Raw genomic sequence first — 25,880 nt, forward strand, 5'->3', positions numbered from 1 at the left:
TTCCCAGGATCCCATTCTACTTCGTGAGTTTGACTAGATTAGGTTCCACATATGAATGAGACCATTCAGCATTTGTCATCATTCGGCTTATTTCATTTAACATAAGGTCCTTTATGTTCATCCATGTGGTTGTAAGTAACAAGATTTACTTTCTTTTTAACACTAATACTACAAAGAATAAGGTCCCCAGCTGTGGAAACACCTCAAACTTTCCCCAGGAGTCAAGAGCGCATATATAAAATTTCTTAGCATGCTGGGGGGTTGCTTGTTAGCTTTGTCAATACTTGGAGCATGTTTGTACTCTGAACTATGCTATCATGTGACAGCTCCCTATTTCACAGTCACAGTCACAGTCACAGAATAGGACAAAAATCTACCTATAGCACAACTCTCAAGTCTTCGATTGGTGGGAAAGACCAATCCCAGGTGCAGAATTTTGTGGCAAGCCCACGTCAGGGGAAGGTAAATCATTCAACAAAATACACATAGCCTTTAGTTCATGTACTGAACTCATTGAAAAAAAAAAGCTTTAAAATGGTTTGACTGAAACTCAGACAGAAAAAGATGCACTGAAGTCTGACTATATCAACAGAATTGCTTCTAATAACTCTGAAGAGCAGAACAAGTATAGAAAATCATTAAAAACTCAAGCTGTTTCTCTCCTGGTGTCAGTAATACGTGCATTTCCACTTTTAGTAAATCTAAAAACTTCAGTCATAATTCTTAATTGGCAGGTTCCACATTCCATAAATTCAGCTAGCTCCAGATTTAAAACATATAGTTGGAAAAAAAATACAACTGAACACACATAGGCTTTTGTCTCTTGCTATTGTTTCTTAGGCAATACATTTATAACTATTTAAAGCATGTGTGGGGGTATACATGTGGAAATTTTATGCAAATAATATACCATTTCACATAGGAGGCTTAAGTACCCATGAGGCTTATCTGCTGGGTTTCTAGAATCATCCCCCATGGGCACTCAGGGATGGCTGTTTTTCTGATTGCTGGTTAAATACTACAGATTCCATCTGTGTCTGTTATGAGCTCTGCCACTGAATATATAAAAAGCTACACAGATGCCATCCCGTCCTCTGGTTCAGGAATTCCTCATCAGGAATACAGGACAAAACCCAAGTGTAGTGTTAATAAAGCCTTACAGTCCGGCATGACAACAAAATCATTAATGGTGCTATTTCTCTTAGATAACATCATCAAGAGGATATTTAACATTCTGAAGTTCACCTGGGTCCTGTTCCTGGCAACAGTGGATAGTTTCACCACGTGGCTTAACTCCATTTCAAGGGAGCACATCGACATATCTACTGTCCTGAGGATTGAGAGGTGCATGCTGACCAGAGAGATTAAGAAGGTAACACTATGGGCATGATTATTTTGGCTTCTTGCCAAAAGATTCCAATTCTGACTCCTTTATTCTTGATTTTGGAATAGTTGAATATACATAATGAGGTACCTTGGGTGGAAGGGCACAAGTCTAAACACAAAATTTGTCTGTATTTCATATACACCTTATACACACAGCCTGAAATTTTATGCAGCATTTTTAGTGTGCCCAAGTTTTGATTGATCTTTCCATAAGGCCACTGTGCCATCATGTCCACACCCAAGGAATGCTCATTTCGGAACATCAGAGAGTTCAGATTTCAGACAAGGGATGCTCAACCTGTTTTTAAAACTCTGTGTAAGGTAAGTTTTAAAAGGGAGGAAAATAAGCTGATCTCACCAGGAAGTTGTTACCCTGCACATGACCCTATACTATACTGTATATTTTAATCCATTTTATTTTTGGAGGTAACATAATCAAACACTATACATACATGCATATATTCATGCATATATGTGTACACAGGCATGCACTTGCATGTTTACATATTCACACACAAGGCACACACTTGTGTACATACCCACACCTGCACACACACAGTCTGGAGAAACTTCCAGTTTACTCATTCTCTCTTCTCCCCTCCTCAGAGGTTACAGATATATAGACTTTGCTGTATTCGATAAAGGATTTCAATTAATCTTAGGAAAATTAGGATGTGTGTAAGACAAAGTATATCATAGTCATGGGTGGTTTATAGATTGTATGTTAAAATAGTAGCCTGTTTCTGAAAATGTAACTATGACTGACACAATTGCCTATGTGTACAAAGGGTTTTCCTCCTTAGAATTATCTAATAATATTGAGTCACACTAATGATTATAAATGAGTGGCATGAATCCTCATTTTCCCTAGCATGGTGTCAGTATTTATGCCAGGTATGCAAAAGTGCTGAGCATGGCCAGTCTGGTGTATAGTGGTCCATAGGAATGGTGGTGATGCCCCCTTCTCCACAGGGCAATGTGCCGACGCGGGAGAGCATCCACATGTACTACCAGAACCACATTATGAACCTCTCCAGAGAGTCGGGGCTGGACACAATCGACGAGCACCCTGGAGCTGCCTCTGGGGCCCAAGCAGCCCACAGGATGGATAGCTTAGATTCCCATGACAGTATCTCCAGGTATTTCACTTTCTAAAAAGTGGGTTTTCTTTGCACCAGGTGAATGAAGTGGTTGTCATCACATCTGAGAAATGAATGGATAAAATGAAAGTTAGTTAAAAATGTGCACAGCATCCCAGGCCCTGCAGATCACCTGCACCTACACAGCAATGTCAAAAGAGCATTGTCCCCTAGACAGAATCAAATAAAAGCAGACAGTGGTAATAAATATGAGTACACTTCACATGCACAGTGCTGAGATTGCCAAGCTTGAAGCAAATAAGAATGGCCCTTCCCAACCTCCAGATTACTCTTGTGTTAGGCTAATATTTGTTACCTTCCAAAATGCCTGCTTAATCAAGAATCTTCTGCCCTGGTATTTTCTGCCATCTGTTGCTTTCCTTAAAGTTTTCCTTTCACCATTGTTACTTCAAGGTTTCGCTGTTAACTTGTTTCCATTTTCTCTGGGATTTACTGACAGGCACAGGCACTGTTTCTCAGCAGAACTGGCAAACTGACTCCATGCTGACAGTGGCAGTGCCTGCAGCACTCAGCATTGTGAGCTCATTTTGTGCATTGACACCTTACTAGACGCTGTATGCCATCACCACCCAGAGTTTTCAAAGATAAGATTAAGTTACAGAGCAGTTACAAAAAATGTTCCAAGTCACACAATTAGGAAGTCTATAAAAACAGACACAGGATCTCAAATCACCTGGTCCAGCTCAGAGCCCAAACTTTTTTTTTTAATTTTTTAAATTTTTTTAAATGTGAGACTACCATACAGAGGAGTTACAATTACATGGGCAAGATAACGAGTACATTTCTTATCAAGCATTGTTGCCTCCTCTTGTTTCCCCTTCCCATCCCTTCCCACACTCCTCCCCTCCCCTCAACCCATCCTTCTCCCATGCCCAACCAAAGTTGTTAAGTTCGTTTTCGACATAACCATTGTTGCAATGGGTCCACCTGTATTCCTAGTTAAACAGTTTGTTTTTTTCCCTTCCCCTCCACAAATTATACCAATATCAAAAACAGTGAAAGTATGGGTTATACTGTGGGGGAGGGACATACAAAGCAACATAGAAATCATCTTATAAATATGATAGAAACAATTGCATGAAAGGAAAAAAAGACAAAAAAAATTTGAGTACTTATCTTGGGGTTCATTCCCCTAACATCAACTTATCTGACCTTTTCTGCTTGACTCAGACATATACTAGTTATTTCAAATAAGGGAAGCCATGGGACCTATGTTTCTTTGGGCTTGGCTTACTTCACTTAATATAATTTTTTCCAAGTCTTTCCATTTCCTAGCAAATGGGGCAATGTCATTCTTTCTGATGGAGGCATAGAATTCCATTGTGTATCTATACCACATTTTCTTGATCCATTCATCTACTGAGGGGCATCCGGGTTGGTTCCATATCTTAGCTATGGTAAATAATTCAGAGCCCAAACTCTTGACCACAATAATGTGGGCTGCTTTCCTGTAGCCTCTTCCTGCATCTATTTTCCACCTGTTTCAGAAATGCCTCAGTACCCTTTGCACCATAATGTTCTACACAACTGCTGTTGATTGTTCAGAGTTAGTTTCTGAGTTAAGGCAGAAATCTCTGCCTTAGAAGGAAAAAATGGGCACGGCCTAGGTTGATTAGCTGACTAAAAGAATTACATGTTGTAGTCTTCTGATTGTTAAGAGGACATCTTTATTTATTTTTGTCTTCATCAATTTTGTTGAACAACACCTATTCTAGGCCAGCTCCTGGGCTCAATTCTAGGCCCAACACAAATAGATAAGGACCTCCCCTATGTAATGTGAGCCTGGGAAGAATCTCTGAGACATAGCCATTGCCTCCTTTAGCACCTGCTGAGGTGAGAAAGTGCAGGCTATCTTCAGCTGCTGGGTACAGGAAGAGACTTAAGGCCTTGGGCAATGTTTCTCTTGCACAGCTACAAACTGACCATTCAATCAATACCCAACCCCAAATCCCCAAATAGAAACTGAAAATCAAAATTGAAATATCTGAGAGAGGTGGTTTAAAAATAATTTTTCCTTTTACCTTAAAGTGCTATTTCACATTTACTCAATTTCAATATTTTGGTTTCTCTGGTTGAGACTGGTTTTTTGCTATTCCACAATTATCTATTAATACAAATAAATTTCTATTTATTAGCATGGAAAGATCATTGTTATAGATATATCTGTTATTGCTATCTGTGCACATCTGTGTGTAGTACATATACAAAACTCTAGTTTTAAAAATAGTATATATAGTGGTCTCATTTTAATTTTAAAGGTATTTGTGATGTATTGATTTAAATGTGATTTTTTGTACAGATAAAGCAATTCATGGATATATTTCTTCCTGTTCTCCCTTGTAAAGTCTTTTCAGGGATAATAAAAGAGATTTTGTTTTCCCTCTAGTTTGAGGATAACCTTTGCTCATTTTCAAGTTCCACAGTCATGGATATTTCAGCTAGTATGTATTTCTGTGAGAAGAATAACACAGGGCAGAAAACCATCCAGGATTCCCAGGTCAACCATTTATTTCCTACTTGAGACTCTGTTTAACATACCTTGAATATTTTAATCAAATTATTGATGGTTAGGAAAATAATGTAACATGGTAATAAACCTTTCTATTCCATTTTCTTTCTACCCAGTCATTTCCACATTTCTCAGTTACTAATTTTTGAAACAAAAAGCAATATCAAAAGCTACAAAAAAAATGTATTTGATATCCTTGACCTGGTGATCATCCTTGTGTCGTTTTTTGTTTTGTTTTGTTTTTTGTGGGTTGTGGGGCCTGAACTCTGGGCCTGGGCACTTGAGCTCAAGGCTAGTACTCTACCACGTGAGCCACAGCACCACTTCCAGCTTTTTCTGCTTATGTGGTGCTGAGGAATCAAATCCAGGGCCTCATGCATGAAAGGCAAGCACTCTAGCACTGAGCCACCTTCCTAGCCTCTCATCCTGTGTCTTATAGAGATATTCTTAAAGGGACTTTTAGCCTTTTCTCCTCGTCTTTGTTGAGACAAGCTCATTGTTTATTTCCATTTTTTTTCAAACCATGGTCACTGTATTTGGAAGTCATCAATCTTCCTTTTTTAATCCTTTTATTCCAATTATTATTATTATTATTATTATTATTATTATTATTATTATTATGAAGGGGTGATATACAGAGGGATTACAGTTACATAAGTCAGGTAATAAGTATCTTTGCTTTTTGGAAATTGTGGGGCTTGAACTCAGGGCCTGCATGTTGTCCCTGAGCTCTTTTGCTCAAGGTTAGCACTCTATCACTTTTTAAAATTTTACTTCATTTTTATAATAAAGGTGATATACAGAGGGATGACAATTACATGAGCCAGATAATGAATACATTTTCTTTTGTACAGTGTCTTCTTTTGCCTCACTCTCTCCCTGTCCCTCCTATCTCTACCCATGAGTTGTATAGTTCACCTTCATTATCGTCCAGTGAGCTCCACTGCTGTACTATTTTACCCTTTTCCCTGGAGTTCTCTACCCTCCCCCACCTCCTCCTGAACCTATACATATGAATATACCATACATAAATTGGTACATTTCTTTTTGAACAATGTTACCCCTTTCTCTCCCTCCCTCCTCCTAGATTTTCCCCTCCTGTCTCCACCCTCAAGTTGTATAGTTCATTTTCAACATAGTGTCTAGTGAGTTCCATTGCTTAATTTGTTTACTCTTTGTCCCTCCATTTCTGTGCCTCCCGTACTCTCCCAAAGACAGATAAATGAGCAAAAACGACAAATAAAAGAAAACAAAAAGAACAACAAAGAGAAAAACTCTTGTTTCCATATCCTGGAGACCCACCAATCTTCTTAAGTTTACTCCTTTTAGCAATAGGTCTCTTTGTATCAATAAATCAATATACTTCAACGGAATCTTTGTTCTCTCTTTAAATCACTTTAATGCCAAAATGTAAAATTCATTTTACCTTCATTCTTTCTAAGCTCTTATGTATTCCACTTTATCTCTCAGAGTGGACTGTGCTGAGGATGTAGCTCAGTGACAGACTGCATGCTGAGTATGTGTGAGGCCCTAGGATTGGTTGCTAGCACCATAATAAGAACAGAACAGAAACCATCATAGTGCTAATATATGAGCAGGTGAATTCACATGTGCAGGTATAATATTCAGCAGGATGGTGGGCAGAGGCAAGGAACATTCTGAATGTGTTGAGCTATAACTACAAGTTTCCATATTCACCCACTTTACAACCTATTTATAAACAAAAACTTGTTTAAATGAAAGGGAATGGAAGAATGAGAAAAAATTTCTCTAGGCACACATCTTCCAAGAAATGTTCCATCCATCCACCATTCATCTATTCACTCATCATTCACCCACCCACTTTCTAGTCCATCTCCACATCTGTCTGTCTAATCTCACATCCATTCACTCACCCCATCCATCCATCCATCCATCCATCCATCCATCCATCCATCCATCCATCCATCCACTTTTGCTTCACATTTACTAATGTCTACTGCCTTCAGTCTTTGAACAAAGCTGTTCTGTATATGTGCAAAGTAGACAGAGTCTAACCCATACTATAACTTGTCAGATCTAAAATAAAAAAAGGTTTGGATCGCTCTGCCCTATTTACATAAAAATAAATTCATAGTTGAAATTATTTCCTTCTACACAATGAAGAATATGATTACATAAAATGCACAATATGTTATTCTATTTTACACTGCATCTTTCCTTCAAGAAAGTACGCTGTCTCAGGCTGGGAAGGTGGCTCAGTGGTAGAGTGCTTGCCTTGCATGCATGAGCCCCTGGGTTTGATTCCTAAGCATCACATAAGCAAAAAAGCCGGAAATGGGCATTAAGGCTCAAGTGGTAGAGCACTTGCCTTGAGCTGAAGAGCTCAGGGACTGCCCAAGGCCAGAGTTCACGCTCCAGCACAGACAAAAAAGAAAGAAAATATGCTGTCTTTAATGTGATTTATAATATTTTCTTAAATGCCTGTTTTTAACATGTTTGTATTATCTTATAATAAAGGGATTGTTTTTGTCCCTAGGATATCTAAGTGAAAAGGAAAATTAATGGCATAGGTTTTCTTCATGAGTTAGTACATTAAGGGTAATGGTAACATTAATCCCTTTTGAAATTTCATGAACCTGTGCACTGTCTTCCAAAGAGGGAAAACACATGTCAGTGTGAAATTGTGAAATATTTTCATAAAAAATTAGGGACTTCTTCAGTTTCTTGAAAACCCTACTTGAAACCCTGGTTTGAATATATAGATTTGATATACATATATATAATATATATATTTGATATAGCGAGAGAGAAGAAAGTAAACTGAACTAGTTCATAAAGTAAAACCTACATGATTCCTATACTAGTAGTTCTTAACTCTGTAAAATTTATACCATGACTAATTAAATTAACTGAATACACATCAAAACTTAGGAAGAAAAAGAAGGGGAAAAGGCTGGTTAAAATAAAGTTATGTGATTGGTTTTTAACTTGATCTGAAACTATACTCATGATCAAAAACTATGTTAGCCAGACACTGGTGGTTCAAGCCTATAATCCTAGCTACTTAGAAGGCTGAGATGTGATCATGATTCAAAGCCAGACCTGGCAGAAAAGTTCATGAGACTCTTATTTCCAATTAACTACCAAAAAGCCAAAAGTGAGTCTGTGGCTTATATGGTAAATCACCAGCTTTAAGTGAAAAAGCCTAGAGACAGCGCTCAAGTTCTGAGTTCAAGCCTCAATGCCAGCATGAAAGAAAGAGGGGGGAGGAAGAGAGAGAGAGAAGGGGGAGAAGGAGAGGGAGAGGGAGAAGGAGAAGGAGGAGAGACAGTAGAGGAGATAAAAATTGTGAGTTAGGAGATAGTGAAAATCATTGAAAGCCTTGTAGTAAAAACTGTCAAAGTAGTAAAGTGCTAAATCAACAATTACACCAGAAAACTGGCACCATTAAAAAAAATGGGTCTATAATGTATTTTGACTAATTTTTAAACTAAAGAAAGAAGAGGCACACTAAATTCGTTTTGTTGGGAGTTGAGTGAGTTTTTGTGCTGAGCCTCATTTTCACTTTATACCTTAGAACTTTCAAATTTCCAGGCAGAAACTGATCAACACTAAGGTCTCCTTGAGGCTATAATGTTGGAGAACTGCAGTGTCTTCTCCAGGAGAGACTCTTCCAGTGGTAACTGGCATTCTGATCCTTCATTCGTGGGACAGGCCTAGTGACCGTGAGGTCACCCTCCCCTAGTGAGGACAGTCACTCAGGGTGGCCTGCTCCTTGTATAGCTGACCCTCTCACATCCACCTCAGTTGATGGTGTCAGGATGGGAACCTAATCAGTACATCCAGGTTTTCTTTGATGGAATGGTCGAGATTTCTTTTAAATTCAGAAGTAAAGTGTCAAACTTTTTTTTAATGGTTGACTGATGAGATCTGATGTTATTTCCCTTATAAAGTTAATATAGTAGCATAACTTGCTCCAGATAGCTTGAGTTCCGTTCTGAAAAATATTCCCACATTTGAAGGGGCGATGATCATTGGAAGCTGTCTAGCCTCTCCCACTACTGCCCTGTTGGTTCTCAAGACACACAAATTTTAGCAAATGGTTTTCTTCCTAATAGTATACAACCAGTCCTAAAACATCTGAAACGGAAATTAGGCAAAATAAAACAGCAGGCAAAATTAACCTGGCATTGCTAGAATTCCTTTATTATTTTCTGTTAGCACTTTATTTGATTTTTGATGTTGGTTGATATCTAGGTGTATATCAAACCACCATCTCTTCCATGTACATTTAGTTTGGCATGACCAAATATCACTCAGAAAACAGGGTGGAAAAGTCAGTTAATTGTGTTATTCCTGAGCATTCTGCTCTCATTTTGGAGAACTTTTTTAAAAAGAAAAAGTTAAAATCTGTTGTTCAAATTATATAAGTAGTTAATTTTTGCCTAAGCAATTGGGCTGATAAATGCTCTCAATGAGCTTAGTAGTTTGATTTCAAATAAAATGCATTTTTGTCAAAAACAAAAGAACAATTCCTTTGCAATCTTACAATGACATAAATACTGCCTTTCAAGAGTACTATTGGAACTTGTAATTACTCTGTTTCCCTGGCCCACCCAGAGAGTGTCATTTGAACATTTATCATAGCCAATGTTTTACTTTTGGTTTTGTTTTTTTAATTCCAGCCTTCTTGTGTTTTATTATCCTGCCAAACAGGTCCTCCCCTGCCCCGGAGCCCCTGCTACGTGGTCATCATTGTCCGTGGTGGTGGTGGTGTTGTGTGTGGTTTGCATGGCAGTGTGTAGGTCGATTGATTGTGAATAAGCAGATGGACCAGTGGTCTTTTAACTCTGTGTTTCTGTAACTGTTTGCGCTGCTAGCTGCTACACTGAAGCCACCCTGCTGTTCTCAAGGCAGTCCACCCTTGATGACTTAGATGGACAAGACTCTGTTCCTAAAACAAGCGAGCGTGCTCGGCCTAGGCTCCGTAAAATGCTCAGCATGGACATGTCTTCCTCTTCAGCTGACAGTGGCAGTTTAGCATCAAGGTGCTTAACTCATTCATGCATGCTTTGTTCTGTAATGTGATCTTCTCCCTTGATGTCTTTGCAAAGATAAATTTTATCATGTATGTCATTTTTTTTCTTATCTTTCTTTTGAAGCATTTGCATGACTAACAAAAATACAACTACAGCCCCTTCTGAGGCTGACTATTCCCAGGACCCTGTTCCATGACACTAACCTGACCTCAGTTTTGTCTATTAGGACATTATTTAAAATCCTGACTGCAAATACTCATTGTCCTCCCCTTGATATCTGCAAAGATTTAAAGGTATGCTTCCTATATTTGATTTTGTAGGTAGCTCTCGTGGGGAGAAACCCCAGGAATTATAGAAAACTTTTTCTTATGATTTTGCTAGCAATACATACTATACAAAAAGAACAAATCTGAAAATCTGCCATGCATGGCCATTTTTAGTTGTAGCAGAATAAATCTGTCAATGTCTTATGTGCATGGCTAACCTAAAAGTCATAGCCAAGCAAATGATTCACCTATATTCCCAAATAACTCAAGAGGCAAAAATGAGAAGATTTAAATTAGAGGCCAACCTGGATGAAAAGTTCATGAGCCTCCATCTCATCCAATAAACTGGGCCTAGGGGTATGTCCTTGTCGTTCTAGCTAGATGGGAAGTACAAATATGAAGATCATGGTCCAGGGTAGCCCAAGCACGGCTGTGAGCCTATCCAGAAAACTGAAGCGAAGAGGCTGGGGACATGGCCCAAAAAGGCTGAGTGACTGCCTAGCAATTGGAGGCCCCGAGTTCAAACTCCACCAAAAAAAAAAAAAAGCCAGAACGTTTACCACTGACTTTTGAAGAGAATATTATTTAAAATATATCCCCACTGTAGGCTATAACTTGTTTTGTTTGCAAAGAATTTTTGGAAGTATTTATTAGCATACATTGATTGTACAAACTGGTTTCTTTGTGATATTTACAACATGCATATAAGCTAGTTTGATCAAAATCATCCCCACTATAAGTTGCCCTTCTTCAACCCTGCCCTCCTAGTTTTAACAGTTTGTGTTGAACTTCATTATTTAATTTTCATTCTGATACAATGGCTTACGTTTTTTCATTAAGTTCTGTCCCCAAAAAAGTAACCACTTAGAAGTGAACTATCTGTAAACAATGTAAAGACATTAAAAAAATAAGCCTTAGAGGCCAGGTGCCAGTGGCTCACCCTGTAATCCTAGCTTCTCAGGAGGCTGAGATCTGAGGATCAAAACCAACCTAAGACTGTGAAACTCTTATCTCCAATTAACTACCAAATGAACCAGACGTAGAGCTGTAGCTCAAGTGGTAAAGCTCTAACCTTGATCAAAAAAGCTCAGAGACAGTACCCAAGCCCTGAATTCAAGCTTCAGGACCAGCACACACATATATACACATATACAAATATTTGTGTGTGTGTGCGTATACACACACACACACACACACACACACACACACACACACACACACACACACACATACACACAATCTTAGCAGGGTCAGGGACATCAGCTAGGTTGTGCCTATCCTGACATGAAAATGATCCAATCTAAAAGAAATTAACTCAGATAGCTCATGGTGACAAATCTGAGGATGCTCACATAGATTGTTTTTTAGCAGCTGTGTGTATCACTGCAACACTGCATGCTTCAGGCCAGGTGTTTGTTTGGAGCTTGCTGAATTCTGAAGGAACCCTCAGCCTTCAGACACTCACATGACCCCAACCTTAGGAACTGTGCTTATCATGACTTCCAGTTATTGGGAAGTCAGAACTTGGGTAGAGTTGCTCCGTGATCTGAAAATCCCCGGGGGAGTGAGTGGGGCAATGTCACAGCTTCCTACAGAGCTATCTAATGGAGGTGAGTCTAGTGACCCTCTGGTTAGTCCTGGTATTCCCAGAGATGTCTATATGATGTATGTTCTTAGGTCCAAAGCCCTGATCAAGCTTCAAGGGTTCCTGCAGACCTAGTTCTGTCACAGACTGCCACACGGGGCCTTCCATGCTCATTCATGCTCATTGGCATGACTACATACCAAGAAAAATAGATTCAACCTGTGCATTTGAGAATCATCATGTTTCTAGGACCTACTTGCTCATGCATGTCATGTAGACAGTAGTGCACACTTCAGGATACAACAAATTATATACACCTCCACCAGGCTCCAAATAATCCTGTCTTCTTTGTGGATGGGGGAGGTCTGTGTGCTTCCTTCATTCCCAACAGGAAGGACAGAGTAACAAAGGCATGTCAGGAATATCCCCGCATGGCTGCTCCGTTTTCAGTTCCAACCTTTCCTGCATGCAGATAGGGAAAGCTGGAGGGAAAAAAAGGCTAAAAGGAAAGGGAAGAGAGGCAAAGCACAGGGTGGACAAAGTAAGGACTAGGAAAGCATGTGGAGAAATGCTGGAAGAGGGATGGATAAGAAATAGTGAACAGATGTCTTTGGGTGGCTGGAGAAAAGGACAACATTGTGGAGTGCAGCAGGCAGCTGAAAGGAAAGCCATACTGGGAAGGCAAAGATTTCTAGAAAAATGGTTGCAAACTGTAGGGGTGGTGGAAATGTAGTCATTTGAGCTTCACATCAGTAAGAAAAAAGACCCTATGTGGGAAACAGAAAAAAGTCATATTGAAGAAGAGTGGCTTTTGGTCGGCTCAGCTGGTGATCGATCATTCCTGCCATCCCCACTAGATCTGGGTGGATCCTTTCTGTAGGACTGAGAGTAGAACACATCTTGGTTAAAAAAATCTTTGGCACAAACTAGCATGGCTTGTCCTTTGCTAATGCATTCTTCTCTTCTTCAGAGACACCTAATGGTAGTTATGCTATGCTGACTAGGTAATGACTTGGAAATAAACCCTGAAGTTCATGGCTGTGAATTTTGTTTTTTTAAAAAAACTGCGCATAGATGAAATTTGCACCTTGAGAGGAATGTGACTTGCTTCGATTTTGAAGGGGGAGCATGCCCTCTGTCTATATTTATATCAGAAAGACTACTGTTTATGCAGTTTCTGCAGACCAGGAATTAGTCTGATGGAACAAAGCAGATGGAATGCAGAAAAAAATGGGGTATTTCTTTTCCTCTCTTGCTTGATGTTTTCTCTTTGGGAGTTCTGAGGTGTGTGTTTAGAGTTTGGGCCAGTCCTGGGGAGTTTAGATGCTAAGACAAGTGCTCTGTGCCCATCCCTCTCTCCTGACAGTGAGCCCACACAGTGTACCATGCTATACTCACGTCAGGGGACCACAGAAACCATTGAGGAGGTGGAGGTGGAGGCGGAAGAAGAAGCAGTGGGCCTGGAGCCAGAGCTCGGAGAAGCTGAGGAGGAGAAGCGGGAAGAAGAAGAAGAGGAAGAGGATGAGGAAGAGGAGGAGATGGAGTTTGATGCAGAGGCCGAGGAGGTTGGCCTCACTCCTGATGAAGAGTTGCCCCAGTTCTCCACAGATGACGGGGATGTGGAGCCCCCACCCTCCTACAGCAAAGCTGTCAGCTTTGAGCGCCTGTCCTTTGCCTCTCAGGATGACTCTGGGGGCAAGAACCACATGGTGGTGAGCCCTGATGACAGCCGCACAGACAAATTGGAGTCGAGCATCCTACCACCCCTCACTCATGAGCTGACAGCTAGCGAGCTACTGCTCAACAAGTAAGACCACAAGCAGGCCCATGACCTTACAATGCAAATTGTATTGTGAGCAAATACACATTTCTCACATGTGTCTTCTGATCTCATGTAGAGTCCATCCCAGCCCCAGACACTAAGAACAAATTCCCAATTCTAAAACTTCTTGTCCTTTAGTACTTCCATGATTGAGTCACAGAACCAACCCAAACTGCCCTGAGCTTATGTGGCCTCCTCTCCTGCATAGGGCACTGCTGGCGCATAGGGCACTGGTGGCTCCTGCTTCTAATCCTATGATATGAGGATTGTATCTCAAAGCCTGCCAGGCAGAAAGGTCCCTGAGACTCTTATTTCCAGTTAACCAGCAAAAAGCTGGCAGTAGAGATATAGTTCAAATGGTAGAGGCCGAGTTTGAGTGAAAAACCAAGTGAGAATGAAAGGTATTGAGTTCAAACCTCAGTATCAGCACACAAAGAAGTCTAGCCATCCTAATCTGAAAATCTCAGACCTGAGAATACTTTAAATGCCACATGTAAGAAGTAGATCAACTCATACCATGAAGCTTTCTTTCATGGACAAAATTTGGCAAAATAATATTGAAATTGCCCTCTGGCTATTTGAATACAATAACTATGACACATAAACTTGATGTTTAGACTTGAGTTACCAACCAAAGTTGTTTCATTATGGACTTATTTTAAAATTTGGGGAAAAAAAGATCTTAAATCTAGAACACTTCCAGCCCAAAGCATTTCAACTGGATTAAATTGACTAACAAAAAATTAGTGTGAGCCTAGGATGTTGGGACAAAGAATAGGGTGGGGAATTCAGTAAGAAGAGTCATGCTGAATGAAATCCAGTTGGAGATGAGTCTCATCATGTTTATTGTGACAGGATGTTCCGTGACGATGAGCTGGAAGAATCAGAGAAGTTCTATGTAGGCCAGCCCCGGTTCTTGCTGCTGTTCTACGCCATGTACAATACTCTGGTAGCCCGCTCAGAAATGGTGTGCTACTTTGTGATTATCCTCAACCACATGGTGTCTGCCTCCATGATCACACTCCTTCTGCCCATCCTCATCTTCCTCTGGGCTATGCTGTCTGTCCCCCGGCCTAGCCGACGGTTCTGGATGATGGCTATCGTCTATACTGAGGTAGGTCCATCACCTACACAGCCTTCTTTGATTCATGTCATTTTCACTATCAGTTACCTAGCGCTGACATTTTATATACCTCCTCATATTTCACATATCGTGCAGAGAATGATGGAACTATTCTGTTTCCACTTAAAACCCCTAAGGGAACATCTTAAGTGAGATCAAATAATTGACTTGGGGTTTCTCAACTGTTGAATGGCGGGGAGTGAGGGTGGGTATTGGAGCCTGGTTGTGACAGATGCATTATTAATCACTGAGAGAGTAACTGTCTTTTGCAGAATCAAGCAGAGCACTAGCATCAGCAAGTGTTCAACAAATAGACACTGAAATAACAACATACAAGAATATATTTTGAGGGTTGGGTGTTGGTGACTCCTGCCTGTAAACTTAGGAACTCAGGAGGTTGAGATCTGAGAATCACAGGTTCAAAGCCAGCTAGGGCAGTAAACTCTGTGAGACACTTATCTCCAACTAACTACTAAAAAGCTGGAAATGGTGCTGTGGTTCAAAGTAGTAGAGCACAAAAGCTCAAGAACAGTGCCCACACCTTGAGTTCAAGCCCCAGGACTGGCATCAAAAAACAAAAAAAAGAATATACTTGGAAAATTTGGCACCACTGGCTCATGTTCATGCATGTAACCTATCCAGTCAAGAGGCGAAGATCTGAGGATGGAGGTTCAAAGCCAGCCTGGGCAGATAAATCTGACTCTTATTTCCAGTTAACCAACAAAAAGTGCCAGAAGTGGTAGAGTGCCAGCCTCAGGCAAAAAAGCTAACCAAGAGCATTAGGCCCTGAGTTCAAGCCCCAGTACAGCACAAAAAACCCCACTTTGAATATAGTTTAGTACAACATGCATATTTCCCATATATCCCAACAAAAAATTAAATGAGCACATAAAAATCTAAATGTCAGAAAGGCTACCCTCACTCTTATTAGAAGGGGTACCTGTCTGACTAGAGTGACTTGTTTTTCCAGACTGTCCTATGAAATCATAGATGATTGTAAAGTCCCAGGAAGCCCTGGGGAATCCTCACAGCCTCATGCCCAGGCTCCTGTGGTTGGTTGTGTGGGTAAGTTTGTGAAGAAGGTTGAGTTTCCTTCTGGGTGCATAAGGACACACTTTCACTGTCAATAGCACGGCACGTGGATCTTAAAGTACAGGACTCAGAGACATCCAGTTACAGCCTAGAGATTTTATAGGATTACAAGTAATTCAACAGGCAATTAAAACAAGATATAGAGAGAATCATCTCACAAGTACTGTTTAAAGGATTGAAAGCTGGGCGCTGGTGGCTCATGCCTGTAATCCTAACCACTCAGGAGGCTAAGATCTGAGGATCGCAGTTCAAAGCCAGCCCGGACAGGAAAGTCCGTGAAACTCTTATCTCAATAAAAACCACCAGAAAACTGGAAGTGGCACTGTAGTTCAAGTGGTAGAGAGCTAGCCTTGAGCTGAAGAGCTAAGGGACAACGCTCAGGCCCAGAGTTCAAGCCCCACAACTGAACAAAAAAATAAAATAAAACATTGAAAATACGTATCTTATTCCCATGATGAAAATAAAGGCTATAAAGAAAAGTACATAGACATTACTCTAATTGAGATATTCATGTAGTCTTGCCAAAAATAGATATTGTTTGAATATTCCTATTGTAACACTTCTTGGGATGTACTGACTCCCTCCTGAGTGATGGCTAAAATTCTGTTCTCTTATCCTTCTTTCTGGGGGGGAGTTTTCCAGACACCCTTCCTCACCTAGGGATGAGGAAGATACCCATAATGTAACAAAGGAGACAAGAACTGCTTGTATAATGTTCATCTTAAAAACCAAAATGTTCGAACCTGGCACCGGTGGCTCATGCCTGTGATCCTAGCTACTTAGGGGGTTGAGATCTGAGGATCATGGTTCAAAGCCAGCCCGGCCAAGATCGTCTGTGAGACTCTTATCTCCAATAAACCACCAGAAAACCAGAAGTGGCAATGTGGCTCAAGTGGTAGAGCGCTTGCCTTCAGCTGAAGAGCTGAGGACAGCACCCAGGCTCAGAGTTCAAGCCCCATGACCAACCAAAAAAGAAAGAAAAAAAAAGAAATGTTCTTGGTTAAGTTGGGCTCCCACTTTCTGTCATATGAAGGATGAAATACATGGAAACCCAGTTGACACTAGTTCACTCTACAATATAAACCACATGCCAAAAAACACAAGAACTATGCCCAGACTTAAGAATACATGAAGGAAAAGTAGTTGTTTTTCTTTTGCAATGGTTTACATACAGATCTGGCCAGCAGATAAGGAGGAAAATAGAGCTTTATGGGATCATTCAGATGTGGAGCTCAGTAGTAGAGCTTACACCTGCCACACACAAGGCCCTGAGTTCTGTAAGTACACACACATGTACATGCACGCATGCACACACATACACATACACACAAAATCTCAAACTGTATAATGTCCAATAGGTTCAAATTAAATCAATACATGACATATAAACACTGCCATTTTCAAGTTTGTCCTGTCATATTGTAATAACTTAATAACTATATAAATGCCTCCTAAAGAAACCAGTATAAAAGCTAATTTTTCAAAATGAGATGAAATGACAGTCACCTAAGCATCAACACATATTGCCTGATGGCCTCACTGTGTCTACAACTTATGACACATGTGACCATGAGACATTGCTCTTGTTATAAAGTCCAGTGATACTGGTATTTCACATAATTGTAGATATTCACCCCCCCCCATCAAACTGAGGTATTTACCTCAGTTTCTGACAGTGTTTCTCATATATACCTATTCCTAAAGAATTTCCTTTGAATTTCTGTCATTATATGTAGGTGGCAATTGTGGTCAAATATTTCTTCCAATTTGGATTCTTCCCCTGGAATAAGAATGTGGAGCTGAACAAGGATAAACCTTACCACCCTCCAAACATCATAGGGGTGGAAAAGAAGGAGGGCTATGTGCTTTACGACCTCATTCAGCTCCTGGCCCTGTTCTTCCATCGCTCCATCTTGAAGGTACTGGTCGCTTATGGTTCATCAGCTTGTGGCGATAACCCAGCCCTAGTGCTATTCCTGGGGAACTTGAACACTGGGTTTCAGGATGGGGTCATGAGATGCCTCTGCTCCTTAAATTAAATGATAGTTATATCTATTTAATTCCCATTTTCTCTAAATAGTCCATAAGAGAACTTGGAGTAAATCTGTATTTCAACCCTGGATTCATCATAATTAGTCCACATTTGAGAAACCTTCCTAAGTACTGGGTAGTATCTTAGCCTGATACACCAAATTCCACCTTTGTTTCAGCTAGAACCTCAGAAAACACTCCGAGATGGATCACAAGGCCACTTGTCCCCATTTATACCTCCTGCCTACTTCTAGCATTACTGCTTTTACTAGGGGGTCTCTTGTGAAACCCTTAGCTATTACTAAAGACTACAGTTGATGTGGCCAATTTGCTGTAGAAGGCACTCTTCACCACATGACTCTAGGAAGACCTCCAGCAGGGCAATCCTGAGCAGCCAGTGGAGTTTTTTCTTCTCACACACTGTCATAAACAAAGCTTTATTGTGTCATTCAATGCTAAGGAAGTATAAATTATCCCATAGCATTTTTTTCTGTACTAACGGGTCTGTTACAACCTTGGTGTCCTCCTGTTATTTGAAAGTTAGCTGTTTTGATAACGTGTCTTAAATTTATTTTATCAACTAATATATCAGTTCCTAGGATCCTTTTTGGCACAAGGCTTGGAGTGAGTTCACACACACACACACACACACACACACACACACACACACACACACACACACACACACACACACACACACACACCACATATATATTTTCTTTTGGTGAACTGATCATTTTCTGACTTGGTCTCCAACCACTTGGCCTGCAGTTCTTGTCCTCTTAAATTTAAGTCACAAAGGACAGAGCCTGGCAGTCCTTGTGGTCAGGGGACAACCTTGTTGGAGTACTTCATGCCTTAGGAACAAGGCTACAGGGAGTACTGGAAGCCTTTTGCTCCAAGGAGATCCCCAGGCTCTCAGCCTCTTGGCCTGCCGTTTTTCTTCTCTTTACCAATTCCTCGTCCATTTTCATTAAGCAAACACCAGGCTCTACAAAAGGCATCACAAGCTTTGCCTGATATTTGAGTAGAATACTTGCTTTGTTCCTGAATCAGCCTGGAGGGAGCCAGTGGTCACTTCGCATCGTGCAGGCTATGGGAGGGATAGAACCATTATGGAAAGCAGAGGTACTGATGAATTTGGGGTGAAGAGGTGAGTCCTCAAAGGTCATTGCAATGCAGTTCTCGCTTCGAACACACAGACATGTTCTGGAAAGTACTTTTGTTCAAAGAACAAGTCAAGTGATTATCATTTCATCTTTATTCTATCTGCCAAAACTTTCTTAATCTTACCTTTGTTAATCAGTCAAACCCATTACTGACAGTCATCTCTGTTCTCCTGGGACACTTGTACAGCTTCTGTACACTTCTGTCCTTTGGTTTGCTGGGTTTGATACATACTGTACGACAGAATGCCATCTCCCCCACTGGCAATGGTGGCCTCACTTGTCACTTTTGGTCTTCAGTGTCATGGCCTATGGGATGAGGATGACATTGTTGACAATGGCACAGACAAGGAGGAATCTGATGATGAGTGCTCCCTTGGACATGGCAGAAGAGACTCTGCAGATTCACTGAAGTCCATCAACCTTGCCGCCTCCGTGGAGTCTGTGCACGTGACGTTCCCAGAGCAGCCAGCTGCCTTCCGCAGAAAACGCTCCAGCAGCAACACCCAGATCTCCCCAGGATCCAGCTTCTCTTCAAACAGGTCCAAAAGAGGTATCTGTCATATGGCTTCTAGGCTAAGCTACCAAATGATCTCATCTTTCTGGTACCTGTGAGTCTTAGGAAGTGATGTTATTTATCAGGTGCTATCAAGAGATGGATATTGTAACGCAAAAGGTAAGCGCTCTAGTGTCCGATCCAAGTTCAAGTCTTGCCTCATTGTGTGGCTTCTTTGCTCTAAATATCAATTTCAGAATTGGGAGAAGGTCTAGCACATTGCTAGTTAGAAAATGGCAAGCATAGGCAAAATATTCTGCTGGAATGATGTTCAGAGAATTCAGTATTTTGAAAGTGGATTTTAATGTAGTCAGTACGGGCTTTTCACAAAACTACCTAGTTATTTCCTAAACTAGTTATTGCTTGCTAATAAGCCAGTATGATCAGAAAGTAGATTTGCCCTACAGTTGCTACTCTTGGAGTAACTGAGCCTTCATATTTATGGAAACTATTATTTATTTGGAAATTTCCAAATGCTTGGGTATGCTCATCCTCAGAACCTGCTCTTCTGAGGCAGACACTTACAGACCTCATCTTTGTCATTTTACCATTGGAGAAGTTAGGGCTTGAAAACAGGACTAGGCCATGGATTCTATCAGGAAGGCTGCAACCTAGGACTGCTGAGCACAATCAAAGCTGTTCTTCCAGAGTGTTCCCAGAAGAATCCTTGACAAATGATTTCAGAGACCGGGTTGAAACCCCACAGATCTTGTTCAATGTAGCAGAGTTGAGAAGACAGCCTACTAGACACTTTTACATGAAGCCATCTGCCCATATGTGCTCCTCAGCCATCAAGCATGTGGGCTCCATGGCTTCTAGTGACAGATCCAATTCACCCCTCATCCTACATCTTGTGATTTCTTTCCATTCTTTCTTGCTTTTAGGCAGTACAAGCACCCGAAATAGCAGCCAGAAAGGAAGCAGTGTTTTGAGTATTAAACAAAAAAGCAAAAGGGAACTTTACATGGAAAAACTTCAAGAGCATTTAATCAAAGCAAAGGCATTTACAATAAAGAAGTGAGTACACCAAGTCTTGGGAATGTATGTTTTGTCACAGAGCTGGGGCACTAGCTTCAGTGACTTCCTATAAACAGAGGTAAAAGACTGAGATGTCCCCTGAATCCACTTTCCAAGATTATATCTCTCTATTATTCCTCAAGCAAGGGAGGAGAAGTATGGAATCATCTTCAGAGAAGAGATCATACCTGTCTTGGCAAAAAAAAAAAGTTCATATCTGTCCCACAAAAAGGATCTATCCCAGAAAAATTATCCTAAGGCTGAGAAGAACAGAATGATCTATTGATCATAGTGTCTGATTGTTCTCTCCTCCTCCTCCTTCTGAAGCATGTGTGTATGTGTCTTTGTCTGTCTTGCAGGACTCTGCAAATTTATGTGCCCATCAGACAGTTTTTCTATGACCTCATTCACCCAGACTACAGTGCTGTGACTGACGTGTACGTGCTGATGTTCTTGGCTGACACCGTGGACTTCATCATCATTGTCTTTGGCTTTTGGGCTTTTGGGGTAGGTTTGGGCAAAGGCCTCTGGATGCCCATCATTTAATGGGAAGTACCACTCAGGCCTAAACCTGTTGTCTCTCACCAGAAACATTCAGCAGCTGCAGACATCACCTCTTCGCTGTCAGAAGACCAGGTCCCTGGGCCATTTCTGGTGATGGTCCTCATTCAGTTTGGAACCATGGTGGTGGACCGAGCACTCTACCTCAGGAAGACTGTGCTGGGCAAGGTCATTTTCCAGGTCATCCTTGTGTTTGGGATTCACTTCTGGATGTTCTTCATCTTACCTGGTGTGACTGAGAGGTAAGGTCTTTACGAGCAGTGGCATGCCTGGGCAGCACCATGAAACAAGCAGCAGAAGGTTGGGATCTCTTCTAAATTGAGTACAAATCCACAGTGTGAACCAATTCCTCCAAAATATTGTAACTGCATTTTATACATATTTATAGGGAAGAGATTTTAAGGCAAGAGAGGTGGCAGCCTTCATTTGAAGGGCAAATCCAAGATATTGTATTGTGTTTGCCTCTATATTTCAGTCCATATGGAGTATGATTAAAGCTTGGTCTTAAGAGTACTTTACAGGAGGGCTGGAAATATGGCTTAGTGCTTGCCTATCATGCATGAAGCCCTGGGTTCCATTCCTCAGTACCACATAAACACAAAAAGCCGGAAGTGGAGCTGTGGCTCAAGTGGTAGAGCACTAGCATTGAACAAAAGAAGCTCAGGGACAATGCCCAGGCCCTGAGCTCAAGCCCTAGGACTGGCCAAAAAAAGAAAAAAGAGTACTACTCAGGAGTGGAGATGTGGCTCAAATGCTTGCCTGGCAAGCATGAGTCCCGAGTTCAAACCCCAGTACTGCCAAAAACAAAATAAAGCAAGGAAACAAGACTATGTTAATGCTTAATGTCCAAATAAATTAATTCTAAATGGGAAATATCCCCTCTGTTAGATTATAAAAGAAAATGGTCCACAGAGGTAAATGTAGAAGTATCTGTATAATGTAACAGGACTGGTCTTTTCTGTACATCTGAGTTTGTATTCACAAGCAAGGGGGAATCGCTTAGCTACTGGTTGGGATAGCCATGTGCCTAATCCAGGAAACCTGCCTTTGTGAAACACAGTTGAAGTGCTTCTTTGTATTAATTCACCAGACTGCACTATATATTTTTAATACCCTCAGGCATCATGGAAAAAGTCTTCATATTCTTTTGTTTTTTTGTTTTTTAAGAGAAAGAACACTATTAATGTTTTGACCTGAGGCCTCAGGCTCTATCAATTGTGACACTACTGCAGCCCTTTTGCTTTAGTTATTTTTCGGACATTTAGTTATGTTTCAGGGTATTTTTTTTTACATTTTTGCCCAAGACTAACCTGGATCAAGATCATTCTACCTCTGCTTCTTGCAGAGCTGGGATTAATAGGTGCTATGCCCAGCTCCCAAATATAACGGCCAATCATAACTGCTTTTAATTTGGACTATGGTAGTTTATGTTGTTATAAGTTATTAATAAATATACTTAAAAGCAATTTACTGTAATCATGGCTTTTGCAACTACATGCACATTGGAAGTTCCATTAATTATTAGATTTTTGTCTTTGGCACACTCCACTGTTAAAGAATTCCTTTAAGTGGCAGAAATGGAATTTGTTGGTTTTTAATTCCAACTTGTATCTCTTTACAGTAACAAAATATTTTCATGATTTTGAATATTTTTACATTTTAGGAAATTCAGCCAGAACCTGGTTGCCCAGCTTTGGTACTTTGTGAAGTGTGTTTACTTTGGACTATCTGCCTATCAAATCCGCTGTGGGTACCCAACACGAGTCCTGGGAAACTTCCTCACGAAGAGCTACAACTATGTCAACCTCTTCTTGTTTCAAGGGTGAGGATACTGTGTGTCACCGTCACTGATGGAGTGTGGGCTGACAACTGTTTCCTACATAGAAAGAGAGAAGGCAACTACAGAAATGTCAGCCATGAAACACCTTTCTGAGTGTAATTGCCCCTCACCTGCTGAGAAAGTTGTCCTAGGATCATCCACATGGGATAATTTTCTATTTTAGTATTGTTCTTAATTACTCTGAAAATACTTGGGGTTGAAAATGGGGTTCATGCCTGTAATCCTATCTACTCAGGAGGCTGAGATATGAGGATCATGGTTCAAACCCAGTCCAGATATGGAAGGTCTTGAGACTCTTATATCCAATTAACTACAAAAAATGCTGGAAATGGAGCTATGGCTTAAGTGGTAGAGCACTATCCTTGAGCAAAACAGCATAGGAACAGCACCCAAACCCTGAGTTCAAGCTCCAGGACCAGCACCAAAAGAAAAAAAAAAGAAGTTATATAATCCTTAAATGTCAATAAACTTCTGAGAACATTAGAACAGACCATTGAAAACACTTTTGGAATTGGAAGAGAGGGTTTATCCCACCAAAACCCACCTGAACGCCACTGGCTTACTTTGCCGTGGATAGTGAGTTCATTCCTCAGACAGTGGATTTGCTCTTCAGTTCCAGGATTCAGTGCAGCATCTTTTCGCCATCCCCTGGACATCAGTCATTTACCACATGAATGGCAGGTGCTGCTGCCTGCTCCATGACGATGCACCACAGCTAGGCTCTGGCAGTCAGTCCAGCTGTTGTGAACAGCAACACATTGAGCACTGTTTCTTTCAGTTCTAGATTGGGCCTGAGCCTTGTATGTACTTCTTTTAAGAATTAGATTGTTGCCCCCTTTATGGAGCCAAGGTAGCCCAAGTGAAAATTTCTCAGTGATTAGAATTCTGGAATAGGCCCAAATTCCCCAGCCTGGGAGAAGATCTGCATCCCTCAAGAATGCTGAACATTCTTCAGAGCCTAGAGGAGCCCAGTCCTAGCTATGACATGCAAAAGAGACTAAGACAGAGGCAACTGGTCTACTCACAGAGGGTCTTCCTGTGCTTGGTTCCCACTGACATGTCCCACTGACTTCTCCCATTTGCCCTCATCTTTCATTACCAGATGTATTATTTTTACTAATATGTTTACCAGAAGAAATAAAACAACAACTAATTCAATAACCCTATGGCCAACAGATTCTCAAACAAATAAATATGAAAGAAACTCACTTACCTTATTAAAAATGGAATCCAGACAGATGCTAGGACTCGCACTTAGCTACTCAGAAAGTCTGAATGTTTGGAGATCATGGTTTGAATCAAGCCTGGGAAGAAAATCCATGAGACTCTTATCTCCAATTAACCACCAAAAGTAGAGATGTGGCTCAAATTGTAAAGTGCCCACCTTGCTTGAAAAAGCCAAGTGAAATCATAAGGCTCAGAGTTTAAGCACCAGTATGGTACTTGTGCAAGCACATGCACACAGAGGTTATAACTAACAGGGAAAGTATAAAGAATGAAAAATACTAATATGCATATTAAGCTCATTATGAAGTGCACTTGTGCTCCATGTTTGGTTTTCCTGGGAGGGTCACCTTGAGAATTTTTCTTCTGCCATTAGGTTTAAATGAAGGAAGTGCGTGCATTCTTGAGGTGAGGTAGATAATGGGGCCACCTCACAAATACTTCTCTGACAAGATGTGGTTTCTGGCAGGTTCCGGCTCGTTCCATTCCTGACTGAGCTGAGGGCAGTGATGGACTGGGTATGGACAGACACGACCTTGAGCCTCTCTAGCTGGATTTGTGTGGAGGACATCTATGCCCACATTTTCATCCTGAAGTGCTGGCGAGAATCAGAAAAGGTAAGAAACCCATAAAAGTGCCCCCTTCTCCTTTGTTTCACGTGTAAAACAAATTGCTTCCCAGATTCATATAGATGGTGGGCATTTTGTGGCCAAACAAACATATGTGCAGGCGAAAATTGACATGACCTATAAATAATGGTGCATTGATTTCCAACTCACTGGAGTTAGAGGTTTAATCTTACTTCTGCCTGTGTCAGCAATAGCATGCAAATGTTTCTGCTTCTAGGTGCAGTATATTGTAGTTATTCTCAGGGTGCTCTTTGGGACAGAGGCTAATGGAATGGCTAGGCCTCATGTTCACCTTCCGGTTCCTCTTTCAGGAGGGCTGGGAAATCAACCTCTTTATGCAAAAGAAATTGAAGTATCAATATTTGTTTATTCTGCTATGTTTGTCTGCTCTTAAAATACAAATGAGATTTATTGGATTTTTCAAAAGTTTAGTTAGCATATAAGAACTTGTTGCATAACAGCAATTAAAAAATACCTAGGCTCATACCTGCATTCCTAGTTCTAAGCCAGCCTGAGCAGGAAAGTCTATGAGACTCTTATCTCCAATAAACAACAAAAAAAATGTCAGAAGTGGAGCTGTGGCTCAAGTGGTAGAGTGTCAACTTGAGTGACATCATCTAGGCCCCGAGTTCAAGTCCCAATACTAGCACACCAAAAATAGTACTCTCTTTGGAAACGTCTCCCCGATCTACATAAATTCTCTTGTGTACTTTGAGTTCCCAGTACATGTTTCACTTTCCAGTCATAGGCCCATTGTGCTGCAGCCTCTATGTTTTTGAGGCTAGTGGGCCAAAGGAGATGGAACTGAACATATGCTCAAAATTGTCTTAGCAAAGGGAGCTTTGGGAGCTTTTAGGGAGCAGAAGGTATTGACATAATAACAAGATGACTT

General features: G+C 40.8%; 1 protein-coding gene across 1 annotated transcript in view; it reads left to right on the forward strand.

Moving 5' to 3' along the window:
• Piezo2 (piezo type mechanosensitive ion channel component 2) overlaps positions 1-25,880 on the forward strand; it is a 395,532-nt gene that overhangs the window by 352,130 nt on the left and 17,522 nt on the right. Inside the window, exons 36-47 of the mRNA XM_070029632.1 lie at positions 1,206-1,372; positions 2,359-2,525; positions 9,918-10,085; positions 13,294-13,734; positions 14,605-14,863; positions 17,701-17,883; positions 19,462-19,714; positions 20,602-20,734; positions 21,094-21,241; positions 21,323-21,537; positions 22,959-23,117; positions 24,829-24,976. Coding sequence (XP_069885733.1) covers positions 1,206-1,372; positions 2,359-2,525; positions 9,918-10,085; positions 13,294-13,734; positions 14,605-14,863; positions 17,701-17,883; positions 19,462-19,714; positions 20,602-20,734; positions 21,094-21,241; positions 21,323-21,537; positions 22,959-23,117; positions 24,829-24,976 — 2,441 coding nt within the window. The remainder of the gene's footprint in view (positions 1-1,205; positions 1,373-2,358; positions 2,526-9,917; positions 10,086-13,293; positions 13,735-14,604; positions 14,864-17,700; positions 17,884-19,461; positions 19,715-20,601; positions 20,735-21,093; positions 21,242-21,322; positions 21,538-22,958; positions 23,118-24,828; positions 24,977-25,880) is intronic.

Source organism: Dipodomys merriami, unplaced genomic scaffold (assembly GCF_024711535.1).
Source record: "Dipodomys merriami isolate MVZ:Mamm:240054 unplaced genomic scaffold, mDipMer1.0.p SCAF_2, whole genome shotgun sequence".
Classification (NCBI taxonomy): Eukaryota; Metazoa; Chordata; class Mammalia; order Rodentia; family Heteromyidae; genus Dipodomys; species Dipodomys merriami.